The sequence below is a fragment of the Orbicella faveolata genome, unplaced genomic scaffold (genome assembly GCF_042242905.1).
Source record: "Orbicella faveolata isolate gen_17 unplaced genomic scaffold, um_ofav_v1 contig_12, whole genome shotgun sequence".
NCBI lineage: Eukaryota > Metazoa > Cnidaria > Anthozoa > Scleractinia > Merulinidae > Orbicella > Orbicella faveolata.
This window is the reverse complement of record NW_028301539.1, coordinates 1,628,578-1,652,500: the sequence shown is the minus strand read 5'-3', so window position 1 is coordinate 1,652,500 and position 23,923 is coordinate 1,628,578. Positions and strand designations below refer to the sequence as shown.

Sequence of the window (23,923 nt, the reverse complement as noted above, 5' to 3'; positions counted from 1 at the left end):
TTTTAAATTTTTTTTTTTTTTAAATAAAGACTAGTGTGTAGTACCAGAAGCATATCACCTAGGTGATATGCTTCTGGTAGCACTCAGCAACTGTAGATCTTTTTAACTTCTTTATTTTCTCCTACCGATTTCGTCTGAACATACAGACTTACACACCAAACTCTGAACATACAGAGTTTGAACAAGATAGTGTTTGAACTTATTTTATAGCTAATGTTTAGTATAGGAAATAGCACGGTTTCTAGGGGTATTTGGGATAAATACCGCGAGTGATATTTCAAAATTCACCAAAATATCACGAGCCGCCGCGGTGAGTGATATTTGGGGAGTTTTGAAATATCACGAGCCGGTATTTATCCCAAATACCCCGAAGAAACCGTGCTATTTTTTGTTTATACTACAAGGCAAAGAAATTTCGCATTTCATATAACACACATATTTTTATTTAGTCACGCGCAGTCGATTGGCTTTACAATAACATGTGATTAAACATGTGATCGCTTAAACATCACACACATCACACAACTGTGATGAAACTGTACTCGAATGTCTGTAAATCTCAGTTCTAAAGAGTGAAAGTTTTTAATAGGCTTATCAATCAAAGTTTAACAATCATCTGCAATCGATTCTGCCTGTGGAACACTGCACCTCGGCTCGGGAGACTTCTGGCTAAGCTGGTACTTGATGGTCACTTGACAGCTGTGGAAATTGTTAACTGTCGTCAACCGCTCTTCATTCATCATCAGCGTGTTTTCCACACCAGAGGAAAGGCCAACATTCTGAAGAGGACGGCGTTGGTTGGACATGGTTGCCTGACCGTCAGAGCTTATGATTAAGGAAATCAGCCGTTGTTCATTTTCATCGCCTTCCTCGTAGTCGGCTAAAGAGCGCTCGTTTGTGTGGCCAGTGACGCCAATAATTGCGGAGCGAGGTTGGTTGGCAGTTTTGAGTTTCTTCACCAGCGTTTTGCGTGCACTGTGGTTTGTGAGCCGTTTACCTTCAATCTGGCCCTGAACAGCCAAAGATTTCATGAAGGAATTAATGCTGTGGATCCCCATTCTCTGTCGCTTCTACCACACTTGAGACTTAGGGCGCTCAATCACCGCGAAGTAAAATGGCCCACTGCTTTTCATTTCCTCGGGTCTGTGTGACAGGAACGTCTTTAGAAGCTTGATTGGACATCTTGGCCCACCAGTTGAAAACATTTTCGGCTGAACCACTCTTCTTTTTTTGCGAAGGCCGCCCTGACGCGTTTTTGTGGGATTTTCTTCGTACGTGATGTAGTCGACGCCATTGTCGTCTTTGCTGAATGAAAAATCTTCGACATACATGTCGTGGTGTTCCGGACGACCTCGTAATCCGAAATGCTGCGTCAAAAGAAACCACATTGTGGCTATTAGGGACTTCGGAGACTGGCTGCCAAGGAGCCCTTTGGACCACAACAGCTCTTCATCTTCAGTGGTTAGTGCCTTTGATGCACGGGTACGTTTGCCGTAGCCCTGTTCACGGAGGAAGCTAGCTTTCCCTTCGAGTACTTTGCGACTGTTGACAAACTCTCTGTCCTTGGCAATGGAAATGCAGCTGCCTGCTTCCTTTAAATGACGGTCCAGGGACGCTATCATTACCCGCAAACTGTCTGGCTCGTAGTCTGAACCATCCTTCTTCCTCACCTCGGCGAAAAACTTCTGAAGCTTCTCGTCAAGTTCCTTGGCTTCGTGGCTTACAATATCTGGACTGTATCCTTTTTCTTCAGCCCATGTAGTCCAAACAGTAACCTAGGCCTTAGTGCTTTTCTTTGTGTTCGAATTTTCTGCATTTTCCTTAAACTGTTGTAGTTCTTTCGCGTCACAATCGAGAAATCTATCCGCCATTGTTTTAAAATTAGAAACAATATTTTTTCAGTTACCATGGAAACTGGCTGTAATTTTTACATGTAAGTATTTCAAATTTGGCTTTAATACTACTGGTCTTAGCCAATCACATTTCAGAAATTTCTTAGCCTGTAGTATAGTACAAATCACGTTCCAACAAGGGTGCGAACTGCAAAAACACCCACAAAAACATAACGTACAGGATATGATTAAAATCCTGCGTAACGTTGAGAACGTGCAATGTTTACTTTTTAATTTTGGGGCTCACGGATTTAACGTTAAATCCGTGAGCCCCAAAACTGTTGGAATTTAATTGCGTTACACAATTTGACAGGCGTTGTGCCGACTGAGATAAAGTAACTGTCAAGTTTGTCGCGCGCTCAGATGACATTTTATGTTATGCGTAACAGAAATGAGAGCAATTTAGCTTAGTGCATAGTCTTTCCCTGAAGAAAAAATGGTTTTAGACCGGTGGGTCTTCGTTTTAGACCAGCGGGTCTTCGTTTTAGACCGGTGGGTCTTCGTTTTAGACCAGTGGGTCTTCGGTCTTCGGTCTTCGTTTTTGGGTCTTCGTTTTCGACGCATCCCGAATTCACAGTCAGTACTTACTCCGAGTTTTGCGACATCCGCCATTTTGAATTTTGAAAACCGCAGACCTGACTCATAACTTGACTCCGGCTCATTGACTCATGACTCATGACTCATTGACTCATTGACTCATGTTTACCGAACACTCGTAAAATTGTTAAGTGCGAAAGTTTCAAAAACTTGAGGGGTGGTTAATCAAGTCTGATTCAGGAGGGGGGTTATGATTTTATGCTTCCAATATGAAGATCTCTCAAAGATCCTTTTGGTGTCCAAATTTGAAACGAATTGGCCAAGTATTAAGCTTATTATAACACTTTGTGCCATACGGCACTATCGGTGCTTAACTTTTTTCCTTAGCAACCGCCAACGTCTGTTGCTTATCCCTTCTCCTGGTTGGCTACTCGAAATAATCAGCGAAAACTCGTTTCCGTAAATTATTTCATGGCGTGAATGTCAGCAGAGTTAACACTAAGGATCCTGACGTATGACGGCATGTTGCTATTATTGATCAAAGAAGCCTGTTGAAATGTTTTTTAGGCCGCTTTACGCGCAATTGTCGTCAGTCATGGATTAAAAAAAAAGCTAAACGTTATGATGATGGCGTAATAATGTAATGTCAAGTAATCACTTGTAGTTACCATGCTTCAGACAAATTAGTTTGCTGAGTTTTTTAATCGCACTTTTCTCCTACACGCAATAGAGCTATTGTGATTTTTCCTGAGCAACCACAGTGGCCCGTTACCTCTCCTGCTCCCCTGGTTACTCGAAACCGTCATCAGCAATCGAAATCGTTTCCGGGAATTTATGGAACTGAGCCCGTAGATTTCAGCGGAGTCGTTGCTTGGGAACGTGACGTATAAAGGCAATCACACGAGGTCCAAAGATTGACTATAGACAAGAGAAGATTAAGGTAAGAGTTACCTTTATCGTTTCTTCTCATAGACGATTGTAGATATGGCATTTTCAGGCCTTTTTTAAGCATCGCTAGTTTTTTAATTCAGTCTTCGATTAAAAAAAGTCACAGAACGCTTGATGATATTTACTTTAGGCGAAGGATTCAAAAGCTGCAAATTCGATATCGCGTGATCACTTACTTAAAAGTCATGACCGAAACCGACGGTCCATGCCTAAAGCAACAAAAGCGTCTGGGATCAATATCATTCCATCTGAATAGAAAATGAATCGGAAACTTGTCAGCATAATTAAGGTTTTCCGAAAAAAAAAGACTTTTTTTTTTCCGAAGGTAGACATGGGAGCAATTTGCACTTACCTCAGAAGCGGGTACTTGGGAGCTTCTTTTTTCTCTTAGGTGGGCTGAAAGTATAAGCAAATTCATGATGAAGAATCAGACAGATTATCAAAAAAATTAACATAATTTCCGGGAAATGGTTAGGGGTCTAAAAGGTGCAAATGACGCTAATGAATAACAAATTCGTTTAGGACTTTGGAAGAAAACTTTCGATTTCATTACCCATCCGAAAGCATGTTCCAAGTATTGCTCAAATTCTATCGTTCAAATAAGAAGCTTAAGTCTAGTTAATACACTTAACAAGACGAAAGATCGTCAAAGAAGAGCAACTCAATTTTGGATCCATCGTGTGAATAAATTAAAGGCCTTTGTATTACAACTATTGTTTGTTGTCTTGCAAGAAAGGTTTGTTAATAGACAGTTCTAGTTCGTTGGCTTCGATCGGAAATAACACTGGTGGATAGTACCGGCAACGAATGCTAAACTTACTGAGCATAAAGTTTAAAACTATACCTTGACTGCTGATAAAAAAGCTGCAGAGGAAGAATACGAGCGAAGTAACTGATGCTGTCTTCATCTCTTTTGGTTTTCGCTCCCGGCCTAATAAAGCTGTTATCAGTAGATGTCTTACTCACAAATGGGGGAGGGAACACTGTTGTGTTCGCTCATAAAGTGCCACTCAGTATTGCTGGAGCCAATCAAGAATTGACACGATTACATGATGGAATGCGGATGGTTTTCTCGCAGACAAGCCCCCTCCCCTCCTCGAATACCCGTTTAGGAGGAAGCAGGAGGGAGGGGGCGCCTCTAAGCAGAGCATTGGCCGAGTCATCACTACCAGTGAGACGTCACGTTTCGCTTGGATGAAATTCAAAATGGCGCCCAACGGGTAAGGTTGAAGAAGTTGAAAAAAATGCAGAATTTCGCTCAGGATTTCTGCCCCATTTGCTTAGGTTCGTAAATATGGTGGTTTATATTATATTAAGGAATCTTTATTTGGTACTTTTTGTAAGCCAAAATATTTAACAGGTAGATGATTTTAGCGAGAACTTTCTGTTTTAAGGCAAATTTGTCGAGCAAAACTGTTAGCTGATTGACCTTTCGAGGGCCACTGTGTGGCGAAGCAGAGCCCTTTTGATACAAGAATAGGAGGTTCGACAGAATGTGTACTTGGCTTCGTGTATGTGGAATTTCAGTTCTTCAGTGCTCGTGGTTCATCTCATCAATCCCTTCAAAGTGCAAAGAGTGGCCGTGTGGAAAGAAGAGCCAAGTACTTTCCATGTTTCAGATCAGTCACCCCAAAACGCAGACCATGCAGACTGCAGACTGCAGACCGTGCAGACCGTGCAGACTGAGTACTTTTCTTCTAACACTTAACTCACATTTTTTCGGTTCTAGTTACAAAATAGTGTTCAGTAGTGTTCTGAATGTTTGTTAATTATCCACAGGCTGCACCAGCTCACCATCTAACGGTTGATTCAATAGACGAACACGTTAAATAGACTTTGTATCGGAAGTTCTCTTTAGTACTAAATATACTAAAATAAGGCATAGAAATAAACTTCACTTACCTCAACATAGGGTGTTCTTCCATTTATTTTGGGCGAAAATTGTGTCTATTTTTAACGTGTTCTTGTTGCTTGCAGTTTTATTTCTTCTGTTCAATTTGTTGTCGTTGTTTGTTTTTTGTTCTTTTCAATATCCGTTGTCTTCGTTCCTCTTCATAAGTGAAGCAAGGACGGTGACTCGAAGCGACGTCGTCCCACAAATTGCTTTTGCATTACAAAGCAAGATAACATTAGACTACGAGCACGACGGACCAGGCGAAAGGGGTACCACTCTTAGTCTAAATCGCCATAAAAACGCCACTAGATAAATTTACCATCACATGAACTCATCACGGCAACCGTATTGCCCTGAGAATTTCAAATAATATTCGGTTTTCTGTGCACTCGGCTTTTTTGGCGTGATCGCAGTCACGCTCCAACCGCCATTTGGAATTACATTTGGTACACCAAGAGTAGAAAATGTACATCTTACGTGCGACGTTACATTAAAAGTGAAGTTTATGTCTACATGTTAAAATAGCTTTACTTAAGCATATTTAGAACTAAAGGGAGTTTCTCTTGACAAGTCTATAGCGCCCTCGTTTATTGAATCAACAGTCACATACCGAGCTTGCGCGGCCTGTGCATAAATGGTCACAAATAACAAACACTCTGCTCTGGTCAATATAATCGAACACTATTTTGTGACGAGAACCAAAAAAATATGAGTTAAAAGTATGTGCAAAAACAAGAATAAGAAAAGAAAGAAAGAAAAAATAATACTCGGTCTGCACAGTCTGGATGGTCTGTGTTTTGGGGTGACCGGTTTTAGATAGCCAGATTGGGTAACTTTTCACCTTCGTCGTACAACAGTTTACCGTTAGAGCAATATCCGTAATTTGGTTAATATTTATTGCTTGATTAGTAATTCGGTTCTATTTTATTTTGTTTTGTTTTGTTTGTGAACTGAGAGAAGTCTTTTCTTATATGCTAGGTATGCAACAAATATTATACATAGTTGTATCGTTTACATGAAAAACCCAGCCTAGTTCCTGGCCGGCGGCCTATAAATTGTGACTAGCTTTTCCCTGATTTCTAGTTTGGAATTGGATATTTTAAAAATTGATGAACGCTGTTAATCCAATAGATCCATCAGAAGCTATTGATTTGCAAGGTCATAATCAGCTAATACTTCCCTTTTGTTCATCTAAAAAGTTGTATCCCACTGAAAACAGGTTATTAAAGACACTTCTGTACTTTTACAGGGAATGTCACTGGAAGGAAAAGTAATATCATAGTGCGCAAATTCCCTTTCAGAATGCCACACTGGGAATCACTTAGGGATTCTGATGAACATCTACCCTTGGAAGGCTTGTGCCCCCTGGATGATAAACTGGCATGGAGTTTATATCATGAGTTTACATGAGTTTATATCATGCTGCACCTTACTTTAGATTTGTAAAAATTTCTTTATCACCTGTCAAGACGTGCAAATGAGAGCTACATATTTTTTTTTGATATGTTCAATCATGCTGTCAAATGTACAAGTTCCTGCTTCATTTTTCACCCCCTTAGGCACCCTTCCACAACTCCAGTTAGACTCCCACTGATAATGACAGCCCAAGATATTTCCTAGGCACAAAGTCATGCAAAGGCTTACCACGGCTTGACTGGAATTAATTTGGAATTAATTTGGAATTAATTTGAGATCTCAAATTTAAAATAGTTACACTTTGGTGTGAAGGTAACAAATGTGACTTTTCTGTTATATCAGCAACTAAAATAGATGTCACCAACCTTGTTGACTTAAATACCATAATGAGGAGAAAACTAGGTGGTGAAATTCAACCATTTCTACGCAAGGATAACTGAACATCGACCAATGAAGACACAAAACAGAGCAAAATAGGGGAAATTCTCTGGAGCTAACTTCAAGGGTTTCAGTGCTGACTGCTATCACACTAACCACAAATAAAACCAGTAACAATGGATCAGGCAGGGCATATATGGCCATATATGGCCAGAATGAGAGCTTAGCTGCTAAGCACACTGAGATTTGGCATGTTTTGTGATGGGCAGAAACATTGTAGGCAAATGGACCTTTCCACAGTGCAAACGAGACCAGTATGGTCTACTCTAAATATATAACAACGTCGAAAGCCGCTGGTGAAAAGCCTTCGCAATGGTCTCACTGAGGTTTCTGGGTTATCAGACGTTGCTAGCGGCTTATCTTCTTATCTTGTACACCAAGTTTAATTGATTGAGTGGTAAACAGTAAATGCCTAAACCTATTTATAGTTCACCTCCTGAAATTTTAAATTTTTCTCCAGTTCTTATTGGTTTAAATTGAGAACGTGACGCGATAGCGTTCATCTGCGGAGAGGTAATATCTGCCCATACTGCCTGTCCGAGTAAGATGCCCGGGTTCCACTGATGAAAGAACAGTGGTAAAGTGGGGAAAAAGAATAAACTCGTATATTTGGGGATGGTTAGTGGCTAAGTTAGGAGAATGACCTTTGTGAAGTAGACAGTGATTTATTCCTGACTGATTAATTTTTTCCTGAATGATTTTCTAAAATAAAACAGCTGGAGTGGATACATATTGACTCTCCTTTAATAGTGTGGTAAGTATCTATTTTCCTTACAATATAAAAACATTGAAAAGCAGACAGGTGATAAGAATAAAGAAATTCATCAACTAAGTAATAATTAAAAATTATTTCACCAGTGCACGTTGGCCATAATCATCTGATATACAACAAGAGCGAGTGGAATAATTCTTTTATAAAAATGCCCCCAAAATAAAAAAAGGTTACACTAAAATAAAAATAAAAACGCCCCAAAAACCACGCGTATGCTTACCACATTTGTAGAGCATGGTATTGTTGCTCATAACCTATGATGGCTATAAGCCAATGAAAACTCTCGAATTGCATTATTCAATGATCCAGTTTTTATAAACCAGCGATATTATACCGAAGCAAAATCCATGGGAACGGACTTAAGCAAGATTTTAGGGCGCCCGGTTATGTGTTTCAATTTAATGACGGGCACAAGATAGATGGTACGTCAAGACTCGTCAAGACAAACTATCTACCCTACTGCCCAGTCTCAGAGATGAACTTGGTTGAGATAGCCACTGAATTCGTCGGTAAGCTCTCGTGTTTGGACTGGAGGCACGAGCGGCGAAGAGATACACGTGAGATTAGACGAACCTCTCCCTCTCCCCCTCCCTCCACCCCCCTACTACATCCCTCTTAACCTCACTCACGCGCCAAAGCGAACCCAGACACCAGAGGCCTACTCGCAGGCTGTTGTTTTGACGTACTACCAATTCAAATTCCTATGAAATAACAAGTATATGGAAGTCATTAAGGTAAATTAACAGATGGAACAAGATCAAAAGGTTCGAACCTTTTGATCTTATTCGCCACACTTATTCAACTGATCACATGCAAACCCGAAACTAGTCACGACTTGGTCACCTGTATTTGATCTGAGTTCTCATTGGTTCATTGTGTTGTCAATGTTTGTTTTCATTGACCCGTTTGGTAAGTAATTATTGAATTCCTCATTTCCTCATGATCAGTGTTAAGTGTGGTCCTTGAATGTACGCTTCTACAATAGAATGTGCTTATCACGACTAACGGAAAATGGTGCTTTCATCAGTAATGAAATCCTCGTTGCACAGAACAAAAGTAACCATATTACTACTTTTTAGGTGACTTAGCTCATAAGATCTAATGCTAAATGCGGTGCAGTGAACGCTGTACTTCTTATTAAAACATATTCCAACCTTGTAGCTTGGTTTCATAATGCTGTTAGAGTTCCTGATGGGGTTACAAGAACAGCAACGCTTCAATGCCAGCCAGAAGGCACATGGTAACCAGGCCGAATCCCACGAGTTTGCCCGGACTAGAGTTGGGCCTCAGTACAGTAGGACTGGTTGTTGCAGTTGGTGTTGCTTCTTCGTGACTGGTCCCTGTCACAAGCCTGAAGATGTTGGTTGAATCATCCTGTGGCTTGTACGAATCCACTCCGAGTGGAATGGATTTTCCAGTCGCTTTATCGTAAATTATCCAGTATGTACCGGGATCCTGATTGGACAAAAGAAATGGATAAAAAAACTCAAAACACAAGACAACATCCATGAAGGCGGCATTACAGTGATCAGAATCTCCTTATTAGAGCCAGTCTGAGGTAAAATTAACTATCCATTGTACAGAGTTGGCTGCTGTAGGCACCTCTGTAGGGGTTGGTTTTGAGTAAGAGCTGCTGTTTGGATCGCTGCACGCTCAGGTCGACAAACTGTGACTGGCTGCCTGGAAGACTGCACTGATGGTTAACTACAGCATCGAAAAAATGCCCCTTTGCCGTCCAATCCACGATGGTCTGCAATACGTTTGAAAGGAGCTACGTTACAGTTTGTGCATCTTGAAAAGTTTAGACAAATTTTTCAAGCTCGTCGTTTGCATCGATTTGTAATTCTTGTTAATCTTCTCCATCCTTAACCATCCTTGTTCCTTTATGGTTTGATATCATCTCTTTGGTGTTTTTCCATCTTGGTAAACTACTATTTTCCGGTTTCCTTCAATTTAAAGGTAATTTTGTACGTGGCCAAAATAACTTAAACTACTGTGACCGGGCTACTTTAAATCACCTTTCATTTCTACTTCTCTTGATCTCTACGACAAGAGATCACATCTGAAAATACTAAATTCTTCTGAGGAGCATCGTGGAAAATGTATGAATTACATTCAGGAGAATTCAGATGTTCAACACGCACCTGTTCAGTACCGTTCATGGAAGCAATGAGATGTCCGTGTCCACCGTAATAAGTGGAAGTCCACCTATTGTAAGGGCCATTCTTATTTTCGTTGGCGGCCTTGTTCACAATGTCCACGAGAACAGTGTCCTTCGCAACCTGCGTGGTGTAGGAAGCAGGAATCGGTTTGCCAACACTGGTAATATTCCAGTCCATTTCAAGGGTAACTGTGATCGCAGAGGGTGGAACCTGTACAAAATAGCATGGTTTTGGTATTGAGAACAACTTATGTAATTTAAATAAATATTAGTCAAGGAGTTCATGATAGTGGAAGTTTCAGTGGTGATAGAGAGAGGGAGGAAGATAAAGTTAGTGGTGGTTGTAGTGGAGGAGGAAGTAGCGACATTGTTGATGGTAGTGGCCTTTTCTAAGATTGCAGTAGTAGAAGGGGTGATGGCGGTGTTATGGAGATGGTATTGTCGGCGAAAACGGTGATGGTAATGGTGGCGGGATATTGTAAAAGAGGAGTTAGTAGTGATCAGGGTGATGTTGGTTCGGTTGGGCTTGTGTTTGTCGTCATGATGCAGGTATACGTAATAGCGGACTAACAGTCTTTGCGGTAATTGAGGCGATGGTTTTTATGCAGGCCGAGAATATAATTTTAACTGGAGGATTTCAGAGTTAAGGTCCTGAATTAAGAATTACAACAAGACTAGTCACCAACCTGTTCTTGGGGAGGAAAAGTCTTGCAATACCCAGTGACGGTGCCGTTGTGACCACTTGAGTAAGTCGTATACCGAAAAATGGTGGTAGACTGGTTTACAGGAACGTACGAACTCACTCCACATGGAAGAGCGCCTCCACTTTGCCCGTCAAAAAGCGACCAGTAGTAACCAATAGCAGAGTTCTGTTGTGTGCCATTCATGGCCGTTATCGAGTATCCCAGACCACCAAAGTACTTGCTTTCGTATTTGTTAAAAGGCCCTTGTTTGTTGTCCGCTGCTGCTTTGTTAAGGATGTCCACCAACACTGTTCCGTTCTGCACATTTGTGACGTAACTGGCTGGTACTTCTTTATTAATGACGCTGACATTCCAGTCAATCTTCAGGGTGACTGTTATCTGTGAGAAGTGAGGGCATCAATATACAAAATGTGGCAGAAATATTCAGTTCGGATTATTACATTATCACAATATTTTCAGTCTTTTTCTGATCTACTATCAATCCTACACGCCCTCGCGCTATTATGATTTTTCCTGAGCAACCGCAATGGTCAGTTACGTCTCTTGCTCTCCCTGGTTACTCAAAACCGTCATCAGCAATCGAACTCGTTTCCGGTGATTTATGAAACTGAGCCCGTGAATTTCAGCGGAGTGGAACGTGACGTATCCTTGAGGCAATCGCACGAGGTCCAAAGATTGACTATAGACAAGAGAAGACTAAGGTAAGAGGTACCTTGATCGCTTCTTCTCATAGACGATTGTAGATATGGCTTTTTCAGGCCCTTTTTAGGCACCGCTAGTTTTTTAATTCAGTATTCGATTCAAAAAGTCATGGAACGCTTGATGATATTTACTTAAGGACGTTCGCACAAAAATTTTCCAAGATCGTTTTTTTTTTCAGACAGTGAAAAAAAAAAAAAAAAAAAAAAAAAAAAATTGGGGAACACCGATTTCGTTTTGGAGAGAACATGCCCGGAAGAACACCCTAAATCTGAAAGACTCGGGCTTCGTTAGCGTATAAGGCCACAGTTTCTGTAAGCCCCAAAATATTGCAATTAGATCTTGGAAGTGAAATGTTCTCTGCCAAATATTGTTTAAGTGGATCTATTAAGTGAATTTAAACAACTGGCGAGGTTCCTTGAAGAAAAAGTTCGCATTTAGCGACCATACTTTCACGCGCCTGGCAACTGCCGCAAGATGGCAGGATTCGATGTCTCGTGGACAGAAAGCTTGAGAAATTTTTTTAACTTCCAACATTGATTTTTTTGTTCATTTTTGACAATGTGGAGATAATTGTAAATAAAATCTGTTTCTGGAAAGAAGAGTAAGGGTCATCGAACGTCCAAGATCGTTAAATCCAGGCAAAGCTATAGCAATGGCCATCTAGCCTATCATTGTTCATTTTATTACATAGCGCGCGTTCTCATGCATGACGTGGCTTGTAAATTTGCGTGCGCAATAAGGATGCTCATAAACAATTAGCGAAGGATTCAAAAGTTGCAAATTCGACACTTGTTTTTAGGTCTTGACCGAAACTGACGATCCATGCCTAAAGCAAACAAAAGCGTCCGGGATCAATATCATTCCATGTGAATAGAAAATGAATCGAAAACTTGTCAGCATAATCGAGATTTTTCGAAAAAAAGACACTTTTGTTCCGAAAGTAGACACGGGAGCAATTTGCACTTACCTCAGAAGCGGGTACTTGGGAGCTTCTTTTTTCTCTTAAGTGGGCTGAAAGTATGAGCAAATTCTCAATGAAGAATCAGACAGATTATTAAAAAAATTAACATAATTTCAGCGAAACGGTTAGGGGTCTAAAAGGTGCAAATGACGCTAATGAATAACAAATTCGTTTAGGACTTCGGAAGAAAACTTTCGATTTCATTGCCCATCCGGAAGCATGTTCCAAGTATTGCTCAAATTCTATCTTTCAAATAAGAAGCTTAAGTTTAGTTAATACACTTAACAAGACGAAAGATCGTCAAAGGAGAGCAACTCAATTTTGGATCCATCATGCTTGAATAAATTGTTGTTGTTGTCTTGCAAGAAAGGGTTGTTAGCTTTAGACAGTTCTAGTTTGTTGGCTTCGATCGGAAATAACACTGGTGGGTAGTATCGGCAACGAGTGCTAAACTTACTGAGCATAAAGTTTAAAACTATACCTTGACTGCTGATAAAAAAGCTGCAGAAGAAGAATACGAGCGAAGTAACTGATGCTGTCTTCATCTCTTTTGGTTTTCGCTCCCGGCCAAATAAAGCTGTTATCAGTAGATGTCTTATTCACAAATGCGGGAGTTGTCACTGTTGTGTTCGCTCATAAATTAAAGTGCCACTCAGTATTGCTGGAGCCAATCAAGAATTGACACGATTACGTAATGAATGCGGATGGTTTTCTCGCAGACAAGCCCCCTCCCCTCCTCGAATACCCTTTTAGGAGGAAAGTTCTCCCATACAAAGCTCTATCAAGAGATTATAATCTCTTGGCTCTATGGGCATTTGCCGTCGTGAAGCGTAGCGCTTTAATTTCGTGTTGTGTAGTCTGAGAAAGGGTGGAATATTTGGTGTCTAGTCTAGGATAGGATTGGAAGATTGAGCTGAACAAGGTCTGGAATAGTAGCGGAGCTTCAGACACAACGACATGAAACAAAACCAAGGTTGCTTGAGTTAATTAAAATAAGCCAGATTAAATAAACTACTCAAGAGCCTTTGAAATCACACAAATGTGTGTAGCATTCCATCCTGCCTCAAAAAGTGCATTCTTCATGTGGTGGACAGCGGCAACGTGACATGATGTCGAATTAGTTTTCTATCATATCACTCGAACAGTCATAATTAATCATTTAGGGAGTTTAAGAAAACGATGGCAACGACAACGGGAACGTAGCAAAAGAGTACGTTACGTTAGAATTCTTGGTACATTTCTTTGCCGTCCTCTGCAAAACAACAACGTGAAATGACCAAATTTTGCGTTGTCTGGAGAACGTGAACTACGACGGCTAATTTTTTAAATTTCTATTTCAAATTTATCGCTGTGTCCCAGATTCAGTTTCGTGATAGTGTTTACAGTGATAAAAAAGTAAATGACTTTAGAGTATCGCGAGATTCGTAGGTAAATTTACATTAATTTTTTGATTCACGTTGTCCTCCGCGTCGTCGTCGTGGTTACTTAAACTCTCTAAATGTTGATCAGTTCCTTTTCAAGTTACCTTCCTAGTCCTGGCCTCCATTTAAAAAACCCGAGTCAGTACAGGTTAGCTTTTCTTCCAAAATGAATCGATAAATTTACTCTATAGCGTATTTATCCTTTCTTCTTCGATTTTTAAATTTAATTTAAGTAAAGGAAACTGTATCAAGAATTTTAACGAATGCAAATGGCCAACGTTACATTCTGGTCGCTCACTCGGGGAATTTATTTTAAGAATTTATTGTCACGAATTTTTGTTTTAAAAAAGAATACATAAGGGTCTTTAACACGGTTCGCCGCGAATCTGTAGATGCAAAATTGTAAATACCACATGTATCTGTGGGTTTTAATGCGTGAAATAAAAATATGATTGTGGGACTCAAAGGACTAACGGCGAAGAACTTTTCAGTGCAGAATGGCAAACAATTTAAGTACTTTCAAAATTATGTTGGCGAAGATCTCGGAATGCTTTTGACGTTTTATTACGAGCAAGAACGATTTCTTTAGAAGAGAAGCCTTAAAGTTGTTCAAAGAGTTATTTATTGGGGACATCTGATCAAATAAAACAGCTCTTTGGATATGTTGGCTCCACTTTATTTGCGGGATAAGTATCTAATTTCTCCTTACAAGTGATGAGAAGAAAGGAATTCATCAACTGAGTAATAATAAGGGTTTTTAAACTAGAGAAGCATAATCCATGTGGATTGTAGTGCGTCTGATTATGATAAAGTTAAAGTCTGCATACGAGCCTAGTGGCCCATCAGGCCGGCACTTATCTCCGGTTTCTGTAGCATGAAGCGACTAGTAGTATTTCTACTCCCCCCTGGATGGGATGCTAGTCCATCGCAGAGTTACCCCGAGCATAAAGTTCACCGGTACCCATTTATACACCTGGCTTGAGAGAGGCACTGTCAGAGTAAAGTTACTTGCCCAAGAACACAACACAATGTACCCGGCCAGGGCTCGAACCCAGGCCGCTCGATCCAGAGGCGAGCGCACTAACCATGAGGTCACCGCGCCTCCCATGCATGAGTGAATTGTGTGTCTCGATATAAAGACGGGCAAAAGACAGGTTATACCTGAAGACGAGCTGCCTAGTGCCCAGTCTTGAACGGCAACTTAATTAGAGACGAACTTGGTTGAGACGGGTTTTGAATTCGTCTACGTGCGTAAAGCCAGGCATTTGACGAATTACTAATTATGCTTCTTCATGATTACACATATTTCATCGGTACAAGCTTTAGTTTGTCTTGAAAAAACTGAGGGTTAGTACCGATTTAGTGAGTCCAATATATTTTTGTTTCTTTTTAACTATGCACATAAAACGTCTTGATGGACCATGCATCTCTGGAATAAAAAAAAGGTTATTGTTTTGATGCAAAATCAAATTTTCGTGAGCTAACAAAGAGAAGGGAAGTCATAAAGGTAAATTAACAATTTGAGATTCAAGATTTTCTTTCCATCCATTCAACGATCAGATGCAAAACCAAACCAATCACGACTTGGTCACCCGCGTTCAGTTTTCCCATGCTCGCCGATTACGTGTATCTGCTTCGAGTTCTCAATGGCTCATTGTGCTGTTAACCCTTGTTGTCATTGGTCGTAATTGCTTTGTTTTAGTTTGGAAAAGTGCCCTAATAAGGCAGGCAGGTATTGACTTCCTCATTGTTAAATGTGCTTTTTGATTATACTGGAAAGTGCTTATTACAACTGTTTGAAATCGTGCTTTCAGAATAAAATCCAAGGCTAGCTGCACTGCAGATTAAAAGTAACCATATTACTACTCTAAAGCTGACTTAATAATTTAGCTTATAAGATCTAATACTAAATGCAGTGCAGTGAAAGCTGCGCTTTCTATTAAAACATATTGCAGCATTTTAGCTTGGTTTCATAATGACACCCTTGTTGCACAGATTAAAGATAACCATATTGCTACTCTTAAGCTGATTTAGCCAATAACATCTAGTACTAAATGCAGAACAGAGCAAACTGTGCTTAATAAAACACATTGCAACTTTGTAGCTTGGTTCATAAGGTTGCTAGAGTTCCCGGATGGAGTTACAATAACAGCAACGCTTCATTAACCGCCAGAAGGCAAAGGGTAACCAGGCCCACTCCAACAAATTTGCCCGGGCTAGAGCTGGAATCCCCTTCAGTAGGAATGGTTGTTGCTGTTGGTGTTGCTTCTTCGTGACTGGCCCCTGTCACAAGCCTAAAGATCGTAGTTGAATCATCCTGTGGCTTGTACGAATCTACTCCGAGTGGAGTGAGTTTTCCGGTCGCTTTATCGTAAATCATCCAATATGTGTCTGTACTGGGATCCTGATTGGACAAAAGGAATGGATGAAAAACTATCAAAACACAGGACAACATCCATGAAGACGGCATGACAGTGATCAGAATCTCCCCATTACAGCCAGTCTGGGGCAAAATTAACTATTCATTGTACAGAGGTGCCTGCTGCAGGGGATGGTTTTGAATAAGAGTTGCTGTATGAAAATCGTGGCTGGCTGTAAAGAGGACATACAACTGCAACATCGAAAAAATGCCCCTTCGCCACCCAATCCACGATGGTATGTGATACTTTTTAATGGAGCTACCTTACAGTTTGCATCTTGAAAGTTTAGGGTAAATTGTTTAAGTTCGTCTTTCAATTAGTAATCTGTGTTAATCTTCTCCATCCTTAATCATCCTAGCTTGTTCCTTTATGATTTATTGTTATCTATTTGATTTTTTTTTTATCTCAGTATTTTTAAGTTTCCTTTAATTTAAAGGTAATTTGGTACGTGGCCAAAATAACTCAAAATACTGTGGCTGAGCTCCTTTAAATCATCTTTCATTTCTACTTCTCTTGATCTTTACGAGACGAGATCATCTGTGAAAATACCAAATTCTCCTGAGGAGCATCGTAGAAAATGTATGAATTACACTGAGGAGAATTCAGATTATGAACACATACCTGTTCAGTACCGTTCATGGAAGTAATGAAATGTCCGAACCCACCGTCATAAGTGGAAGTCCACCTGTTGTAAGGGCCATTCTTATTTTCGTTGGCGGCCTTGTTCACAATGTCCACGAGAACAGTGTCCTTCGCAACCTGCGTGGTGTAGGAAGCAGGAATCGGTTTGCCAACACTGGTAATATTCCAGTCCATTTCAAGGGTAACTGTGATTGCAGAGGATGGAACCTGTAAAATATAGCATGGTTTTGGTATTGAGAACAACTTATGTAATTTAAATAAATATTAATTAAGGAGTTCATGATAGTGGAAGTTTCAGTGGTGATGGAGAGAGGGAGGAAGATAAAGTTAGTGGTGGTTGTAGTGGAGGAGGAAGTAGCGACATTGTTGATAGCAGTGGCCTTTTCCAAGGTGGCAGTAGTAGAAGGGATGATGGCGGTGTTATGGAGGTGGTATTAACGGCGAAAACTGTGATAATAAAGGTGGAGGATTGTAAAAGAGGAGTTAGTAGTGATCAGGGTGATGTTGGTTCGATTGGTCCTGTGTTTGTCGTCATGATGCAAGTGTACGTAATAGCGGACTAGAAATGTGCAGTAATTGAGGCGATGGTTTTTATGCAGGCAGAGAATGTCGTTTAACTAGAGGATTTCAGAGTTAAGTTCCTGAATTAAGAATTACTGACAAAAAGACTAGTCACCAACCTGGTCTTGGGGAGGAAAAGTCTTGCAATATCCAGTGACGGTATCGTTGTGACTCGAGTAAGTCGTATACCGAAAAATGGTGGTAGACTGGTTTACAGGAACGTACGAACTCACTCCGCATGGAAGAGCGCCTCCACTTTGCTCGTCAAAAAGAAACCAGTAATAACCAGTAGTAGAGTTCTGTTGTGTGCCATTCATGGCCGTTATCGAGTATCCCAGACCACCAAAGTACGTGCTGTCGTATTTGTTAAAAGGCCCTTGTTTGTTGTCCGCTGCTGCTTTGTTAAGGATGTCCACCAACACTGTTCCGTTCTGCACATTTGTGACGTAACTGGCTGGTACTTCTTTATTAATGACGCTGACATTCCAGTCAATCTTCAGGGTGACTGTTATCTGTGAGAAGTGAGGTCATAAATATATGGAATGTGGTAGAAATATTCCGGATTATTACATTCTCACAATATTTTGAGTCTTTTTCTGATGTTCTGTCATGCCTACACGCTTCACGCTATTATGATTTTTCCTGAGCAACCGCAATGGTCAGTTACGTCTCTTCACTCTCCCTGGTTACTCAAAACCGTCATCAGCAATCGAACTCGTTTCCGGGAATTTATGAAACTGAGCCCGTGAATTTCAGCGGAGTGGAACGTGACGTATCCTTGAGGCAATCGCACGACGTCCAAAGATTGACTATAGACAAGAGACGGTTAAGGTAAGAGTGATCTTGATCGCTTCTTCTCTCACATGATTGTAGATATGGCTTTTTCAAGCCCTTTTTACGTACCGCTAGTTTCTCTTTTTTGATTCAGTCTTCGATTCAAAAAAGTCACGGAACACTTGATGATATTTACTTAGAGGAGCGCAGTCACGGTATTTTGAGTTATTTTAGCCACAAAATTACCTCTAAATGGTAGGAAACCTGAAAATAACCGTTTAATAAGATAGAAAAACACCAAAGACATTACGATAAACCGAAAAGGAACAAGGATGGCTAAGGATGGAGAATATTAACACGGATTACAAACGACGAATTTGAAAAATTGAGGCTAAACTTTTCAATATGCCCAAACCGTGGCTGTGCTCCTTGAAGGCGAAGGATTCAAAAGTTGCAAATTCGATATCACGTGATCCCTTGTTTTTAAGTCGTGACTGAAACCGACGATCCATGCCTAAAGCAACAATATCATGAAGACTGGACGGCATTACAGGGATAAATATCATTCCATCTGAATAGGACATGAATCGAAAACTTGTCAGCATAATTAAGATTTTTCGAAAACAAACACTTTTTCCGACAGTAGACACGGGAGCAATTTGCACTTACCTCAGAAGCGGGTACTTGGGAGCTTCTTTTTTCTCTTAAGTGGGCTGAAAGTATGAGCAAATTCTCAATGAAGAATCAGACAGATTATTAAAAAATTAACATAATTTCAGCGAAACGGTTAGGGGTCTAAAAAGTGCAAATGACGCTAATGAATAACAAATTCGTTTAGGACTTCGGAAGAAAACTTTCGATTTCATTTCCCATCCGAAAGCATGTTCCAAGTATTGCTCAAATTCTATCGTCAGTAAATCAGAAGCTTTAAGTTTAGTTAATTACGACGATTGAAAGACCGATTTAATGAACACCGCCGTGTGTTCCTGAGGAAGGCTGGTTTGGCCAGCCGAAATATAGTACACCTTCAAAAAATCATCCTGCCTTGTGTCGGTTTTTGCTTTTGTATTCTTCATTTTATATGTAAAGTCGATTAAATCACTATTGATCCAACGTATACCAGCAGGATCATCGTTCCGGTTACTTGCTTAAACATTTTATAGTCATAAAGTTTAAAACTCTACCTTGACTGCTGCTAAAAAAGCTGCAGAAGAAGAATACGAGCAAAGTAACCGATGGTATCTTCATCTCTTTTGGTTTTCGCTCCCGGCCAAATAAAGCTGTTATCAGTAGATGTCTTATTCACAAATGTGGGAGTCGTCACTGTTGTGTTCGTACAGTGCCACTCAGTATTGCTGGAGCCAATCAAGAATTGACACGATTATATGATGGAATGCGGATGGTTTTCTCGCAGACAAGCCCCCTCCCCTCTTCGAATACCCCTTAGGGGGAACGTTCTCCCATACAAAACTCTATCAAGAGATTATAATCTCTTGGCTCTATGGGCATTTGTCGTTGTGAAGCGTAGCGCTTTAATTTCGTGTAGTGAAGTCTGAGAAAGGATGGAGTCTATGATAAGGTTGGAAGAATGAGCTGAACATGGTCTGGAATAGTAGCAGAGCTTCAGACACAACGACACGACACAAAGCCAGGGTTGTTTCAGTCACTGAGATTATATAAACTACTCGAGAGCCTTTGAAATCAAACAAATGTGGAATAATCGTAACAGTTAAACGCTGAAATCGATAGCTCTTATTGAAGGCGTTATGGACCAAACTCGGAGGATAAGCAGCTTTGTAAACGGCTTTGAAGTCAAGAAGTGAAAATATTAATCCGTAAATTCGTTTTCTATGTTTATGTGAAACGTGCCTCGTCTGGAATTTCGCGTGAACGTGAAAGAATTTTGGATATTATACGTGACCCGTGAAAAGGTCAAATGTTTTACAAAGGGGTATACTGTATGAGACCTTCTTTATATGTTTAAAGAGTCGCTTTCCAGGAAAATGACATATCTATATGTTTAAAGAGTAACTTTCTAGGAAAATGACATACTTAAAGTTACTCTCAGATCCTTTCTGTATAAATTGCAGGAAGCTGAACTTTAGATATGGATTGAACTGCTCTTACTGATTCAGTTCAATGCACTGATAAGCGCCAATGCCGTGTTGGGATGACGAATTTGCGGCCGGAACTTTGTTGTTATTGCTCGATATTTTTGAGCTGTTTTACAAGTTAAATGAATAACAAGTTTACATTTCTGATGAGTAATCAACTTTGTTTTAACCAATCAGAATGTTTCATATTTCGGTGCTACGTTAAAATTCAAATTTAGAGGTTATGATGCTGCTGGGCTTCTAAGACGGCTAGTCACGAATAAAGGTGACTCAGTGAAATAATTACATTTAGGATGAGGAGGAGAGTTAGTTGAAGAAGGAAAAACGTTTGGACAGCAGACTGCCAAGATAATCGAGAATTTATCGATCGCTTGTCAAGTTGAAGCCATCCATACTATGCAGTACTGAGTAATAAAATAAGTGTGCCTGCTGCAAGTATGGCATCGGTCCAGTGGACATGCTCACAAATCCTATTCACCAATCCCCTCGCGGCTTCGCCGCTCGACTTTACGACTTCGCTGCCAAAACAAAAACACTCGCACGCGAAATCCCGCCACCTACGCAGGCTAGGGAATCGAACCCGTGCCACATTGGTGAGAGGCGAGCGCTCTCCGCTACGCCATCCCTGCATGCGTGTAATATTTGTAGAAATTAACGAAATCTTACATTTCAAAGAACGAGGTCATTAAAACTGTACTGCCAATACCTCTGAAAAATGACAATAGTATTTTAAAGCAATATATTGAAACTAGTTCACTCTTTGTATTAAAATGACTGGTTACACGACAAAATTCCATAAAACGTTTGCTGGATTTCTCTGAAATGTCGCCAAAATTTCCGGTATTCTCTGAATGTCTACGGAATATGTGGTTGCAGTTTCCACGAATCACATCAAATTACAATCATGGTCACACTACGCGAGAAGACTAGCTACTTTTATTACGGTTTCTGCCGTCATCAACTGATCTTCTCTTGTTTTAATTGATCTCGCATCCGACAAATTTACCATTCTCCCGCCAAAAACTACCAAATTAACTCAACATTGTCGCCAACGAAACCTTTCATCTAGGGCTTGGTTTGCGGCGAAGCAGATGACGTGAGTAGCTGACCATTTGTAGGGCACAATTTTAATCCAGCTCCTCTCCCCTCCCCCGTTAGAAAGAGCTTTGGAACGATTTATTTTTTTGCTAAATCGCAAAACACGCCAAAGCCGTCTTCGTCGTACCAACGCCGGCCTTCTCGTTAATACTGCTGATTTAATAGTTTCCCAGACTGTTCCTATCCTAGGGGAGCGTTCGTCATTTTTATTATATCGTCAAGTGCGGAACTAAATCAACGAAACTGCGTAGCGACGCGAGAGTATTTGGCAAATGGATTTTTCCGCGGTAGAAACAAGACCCGCTGTGACGTCTTCTCTGAATTACTACAACATCGAAATCAAGGAGAACTATGGTCTAAACCAGAAAACAGGATTCTGGTGGCTGAGATTTACTTTCGACTACGAGCGCGAAAAAGACATCGAAGTACGTTTAAACAACTTCAAGTACAGCGGAAGTGATGTTTGGACGCTGGAAGTTGTCAAGTGCAACTACCTGGGTATTACATGCAAAGAAGAAATGGATTCGTTCGACATGGAGGACGAGCTTGTAAACAGGCAGGAGCTTCGTCGACTAAATGAGTGCCTAGGAAGCCAAGAGAAACTCCGTAAGTACCTGGAAAGCAATATTTTGCCCCTTGTGGTGAAAAAAATCAAGTACACAAGATTCCTTCCCCAGTTTGGTTTCTTCCTGAGCCACAAGTCCAAGGACAAGCCATTGATGAGAACCTTTCGTAATGGTCTCAAGTTTCTGGGCTATCAGACGTGGTTAGACGAAGAAGACATGCCAATGGGTGGTTTGGTAGGAGCGCTCAAGGTGGCCGTCGAGAAATGCGATTGTTTCGTAGCATGGCTGAATCAGGAGTACTTTGAGAGCGATTACTGTAAAGCGGAGCTTTTGCATGCTAGAAGGAATGGGAAAATTATTATTCCCTTTGGAGTGTACGGTAAAATTAAGGAACACTTGACAGGAGAATTCGAATTCTTAACCGACCTCTACATTTATAACACAACAATATCATCCTTCTTTGAGGTCCTTCGACGCATCGACGAGTCTTTGTTCAACTTTGAGTCGCTAACAAAGTAGCAACTCGACATGACTTCGAACGAGTTATCACGGCAACTTATACAATGTAGTATGGAGAGTATGGAGCATACTTTAAACATAACGAAACTGCAGTGATGTAGATACTTTGAAATTGTTATGGTGCATATAAAAATACATGAAAATACTATTTTTGGCGAGATTTAATTTTGAAATGTTTTGCCATTTTTTTCGTGCTTGATCCACAAAAATGTTCAAGTTTCTAGCTGACAACCAGCTGGGCGCATTAATGACACAGCCGTGTGCATGAATAACGTGGAAAATGTATCTTGTTTAATTTTTGATTGTCCGGCTTTGAAAAATAAACATAGAATAGAATGGAGTAAAGTGTGATCTTTTGAGATCTTTTGGATGTAAGATGTAAAATTAATTGCAATAAAATAAGTTATCAAAATGAATTAAAATTGCATTTAATCTTCGAATGATTTTTCTGCACCTATATTTCTAAAGAAATCCAATAGACTACAAATCAAGTCTCGAATTTATGCAAATTCACAACGCGGGCGTATATTTGAATTTTGATGTTATGAAGTCACAGCCCTGTTTGTCCGTTCACTCAAGTGGTAAGGAGAATTGCCGAGTGAGCCAATGATACAGTTATTCAGAGAGACTCCCTGTAATTCGGTGTGGGTGCAGTCAAGGAGTTCGCGAGAACTGAGACAACCAACATGGCGGACACGTGTTCCTTATAATATTACCCAAGGTACTTTGTGACGTGATCAAGAAAACTTATCTAAAGAGGGAGGGGTAGGTAGTGTTTTCTTATCTTCTTGCTCTCTACATTAAATCTAGACAAGAGAGGACAAAGCGGAAAATAGTCAATCCTCACATAGGCTTATTCGTAAGGCAATCCCTCTTAAGTTATTTAATGTCACTCCATGCGGGCTTCACAAATCCCAGGACGGTTTGGAACTTCACTTACGTGGACAAACCAAGCGACTTGTGCGCATTTTCACCCTCCACGAATAAAACTCTACGAAACGCGTGTGGTAGCATTAAGAGAGGGAAGACTGTAAACCATATCCAAAAATAACTTGACAGGGACAGAATACCCCCGTGGGGTACTCCCAAGTGAGTAGATGCTCGTCGTAAAATTGGAATTAGACCCTTGAAGGAGACCAATCTGGGCTAACTCGAGCTTTGTTTGACCCATGAAAGATACCACTTTTTAAATATGAAAAAATGAAAATAAAATGAATAGGCTCGATTACCAACCGCGCTAGTAGAGTCGAATAAATGAAAGCGGGACGACAAGCATCCTCTTCATGCGGGAGTCCTCCCCCAGATACCAGCTCTCCTACCCTTCATCCCCTCTTGGTTACCATTTGACTTGGAAGTTTGGGAAGTTTCACACGCGACGTAAAG

At 40.5% G+C, this 23,923-nt stretch overlaps 4 protein-coding genes and 1 pseudogene across 4 annotated transcripts in view; 1 reads left to right on the top strand and 4 right to left on the bottom strand.

Moving 5' to 3' along the window:
* The window catches only part of LOC110067479 (uncharacterized), an 11,007-nt gene extending 6,637 nt beyond the window's left edge, over positions 1–4,370 (bottom strand). The window contains exons 1-2 of the mRNA XM_089281950.1: positions 4,222–4,370; positions 3,730–3,773 (exon numbers count right to left, since the gene is read on the bottom strand). Of these exons, the coding sequence (XP_089138076.1) occupies positions 3,730–3,773; positions 4,222–4,285 (108 nt within the window). The 5' untranslated portion in view covers positions 4,286–4,370. The remainder of the gene's footprint in view (positions 1–3,729; positions 3,774–4,221) is intronic.
* LOC149116067 (uncharacterized protein KIAA1958-like) lies at positions 421–2,200 on the bottom strand (annotated as a pseudogene).
* A 3,400-nt stretch (positions 4,371–7,770) lies between the features above and the next one.
* LOC149116066 (uncharacterized) lies at positions 7,771–13,154 on the bottom strand. The gene is made up of 5 exons (XM_089281946.1): positions 12,907–13,154; positions 12,432–12,475; positions 10,745–11,140; positions 10,042–10,269; positions 7,771–9,352 (listed from the first exon to the last, which is right to left on the bottom strand). The coding sequence occupies exons 1-5, from the start codon at positions 12,968–12,970 to the stop codon at positions 9,095–9,097; spliced, it is 990 nt and encodes a 329-aa protein (XP_089138072.1). The 5' UTR covers positions 12,971–13,154; the 3' UTR covers positions 7,771–9,094.
* A 1,346-nt stretch (positions 13,155–14,500) lies between these two features.
* Positions 14,501–19,598, bottom strand: LOC110067480 (uncharacterized). Its single transcript, XM_089281945.1, has 5 exons — positions 19,428–19,598; positions 18,913–18,956; positions 17,589–17,981; positions 16,888–17,115; positions 14,501–16,250 (listed from the first exon to the last, which is right to left on the bottom strand). Exons 1-5 carry the CDS (start codon positions 19,489–19,491, stop codon positions 15,987–15,989), a joined length of 993 nt encoding a protein of 330 aa, XP_089138071.1. The 5' UTR covers positions 19,492–19,598; the 3' UTR covers positions 14,501–15,986.
* A 1,715-nt stretch (positions 19,599–21,313) lies between these two features.
* On the top strand, positions 21,314–22,962 carry LOC110067425 (uncharacterized). Its single transcript, XM_020774749.2, has one exon. It carries the CDS (start codon positions 21,728–21,730, stop codon positions 22,538–22,540), a length of 813 nt encoding a protein of 270 aa, XP_020630408.2. The 5' UTR covers positions 21,314–21,727; the 3' UTR covers positions 22,541–22,962.
* The last annotated feature ends 961 nt before the right edge of the window (positions 22,963–23,923 follow it).

What these genes read in the sequence shown, in the direction of transcription:
- LOC110067480 (XM_089281945.1), bottom strand. Translation starts at nt 19,491, where the DNA reads ATGAAGATACCATCGGTTACTTTGCTCGTATTCTTCTTCTGCAGCTTT. An exon ending in CTTTTTTAGCAGCAGTCAAG is followed by an intron (nt 18,957 to 19,427) that starts GTAGAGTTTTAA and finishes TCATACTTTCAG; the next exon opens with CCCACTTAAGAGAAAAAAGA. An exon ending in CCCAAGTACCCGCTTCTGAG is followed by an intron (nt 17,982 to 18,912) that starts GTAAGTGCAAAT and finishes CACTTCTCACAG; the next exon opens with ATAACAGTCACCCTGAAGAT.
- LOC149116066 (XM_089281946.1), bottom strand. Translation starts at nt 12,970, where the DNA reads ATGAAGACAGCATCAGTTACTTCGCTCGTATTCTTCTTCTGCAGCTTT. An exon ending in CCCAAGTACCCGCTTCTGAG is followed by an intron (nt 11,141 to 12,431) that starts GTAAGTGCAAAT and finishes CACTTCTCACAG; the next exon opens with ATAACAGTCACCCTGAAGAT. An exon ending in CCATGAACGGTACTGAACAG is followed by an intron (nt 9,353 to 10,041) that starts GTGCGTGTTGAA and finishes TTGTCCAATCAG; the next exon opens with GATCCCGGTACATACTGGAT.
- LOC110067425 (XM_020774749.2), top strand. Translation starts at nt 21,728, where the DNA reads ATGGATTTTTCCGCGGTAGAAACAAGACCCGCTGTGACGTCTTCTCTG.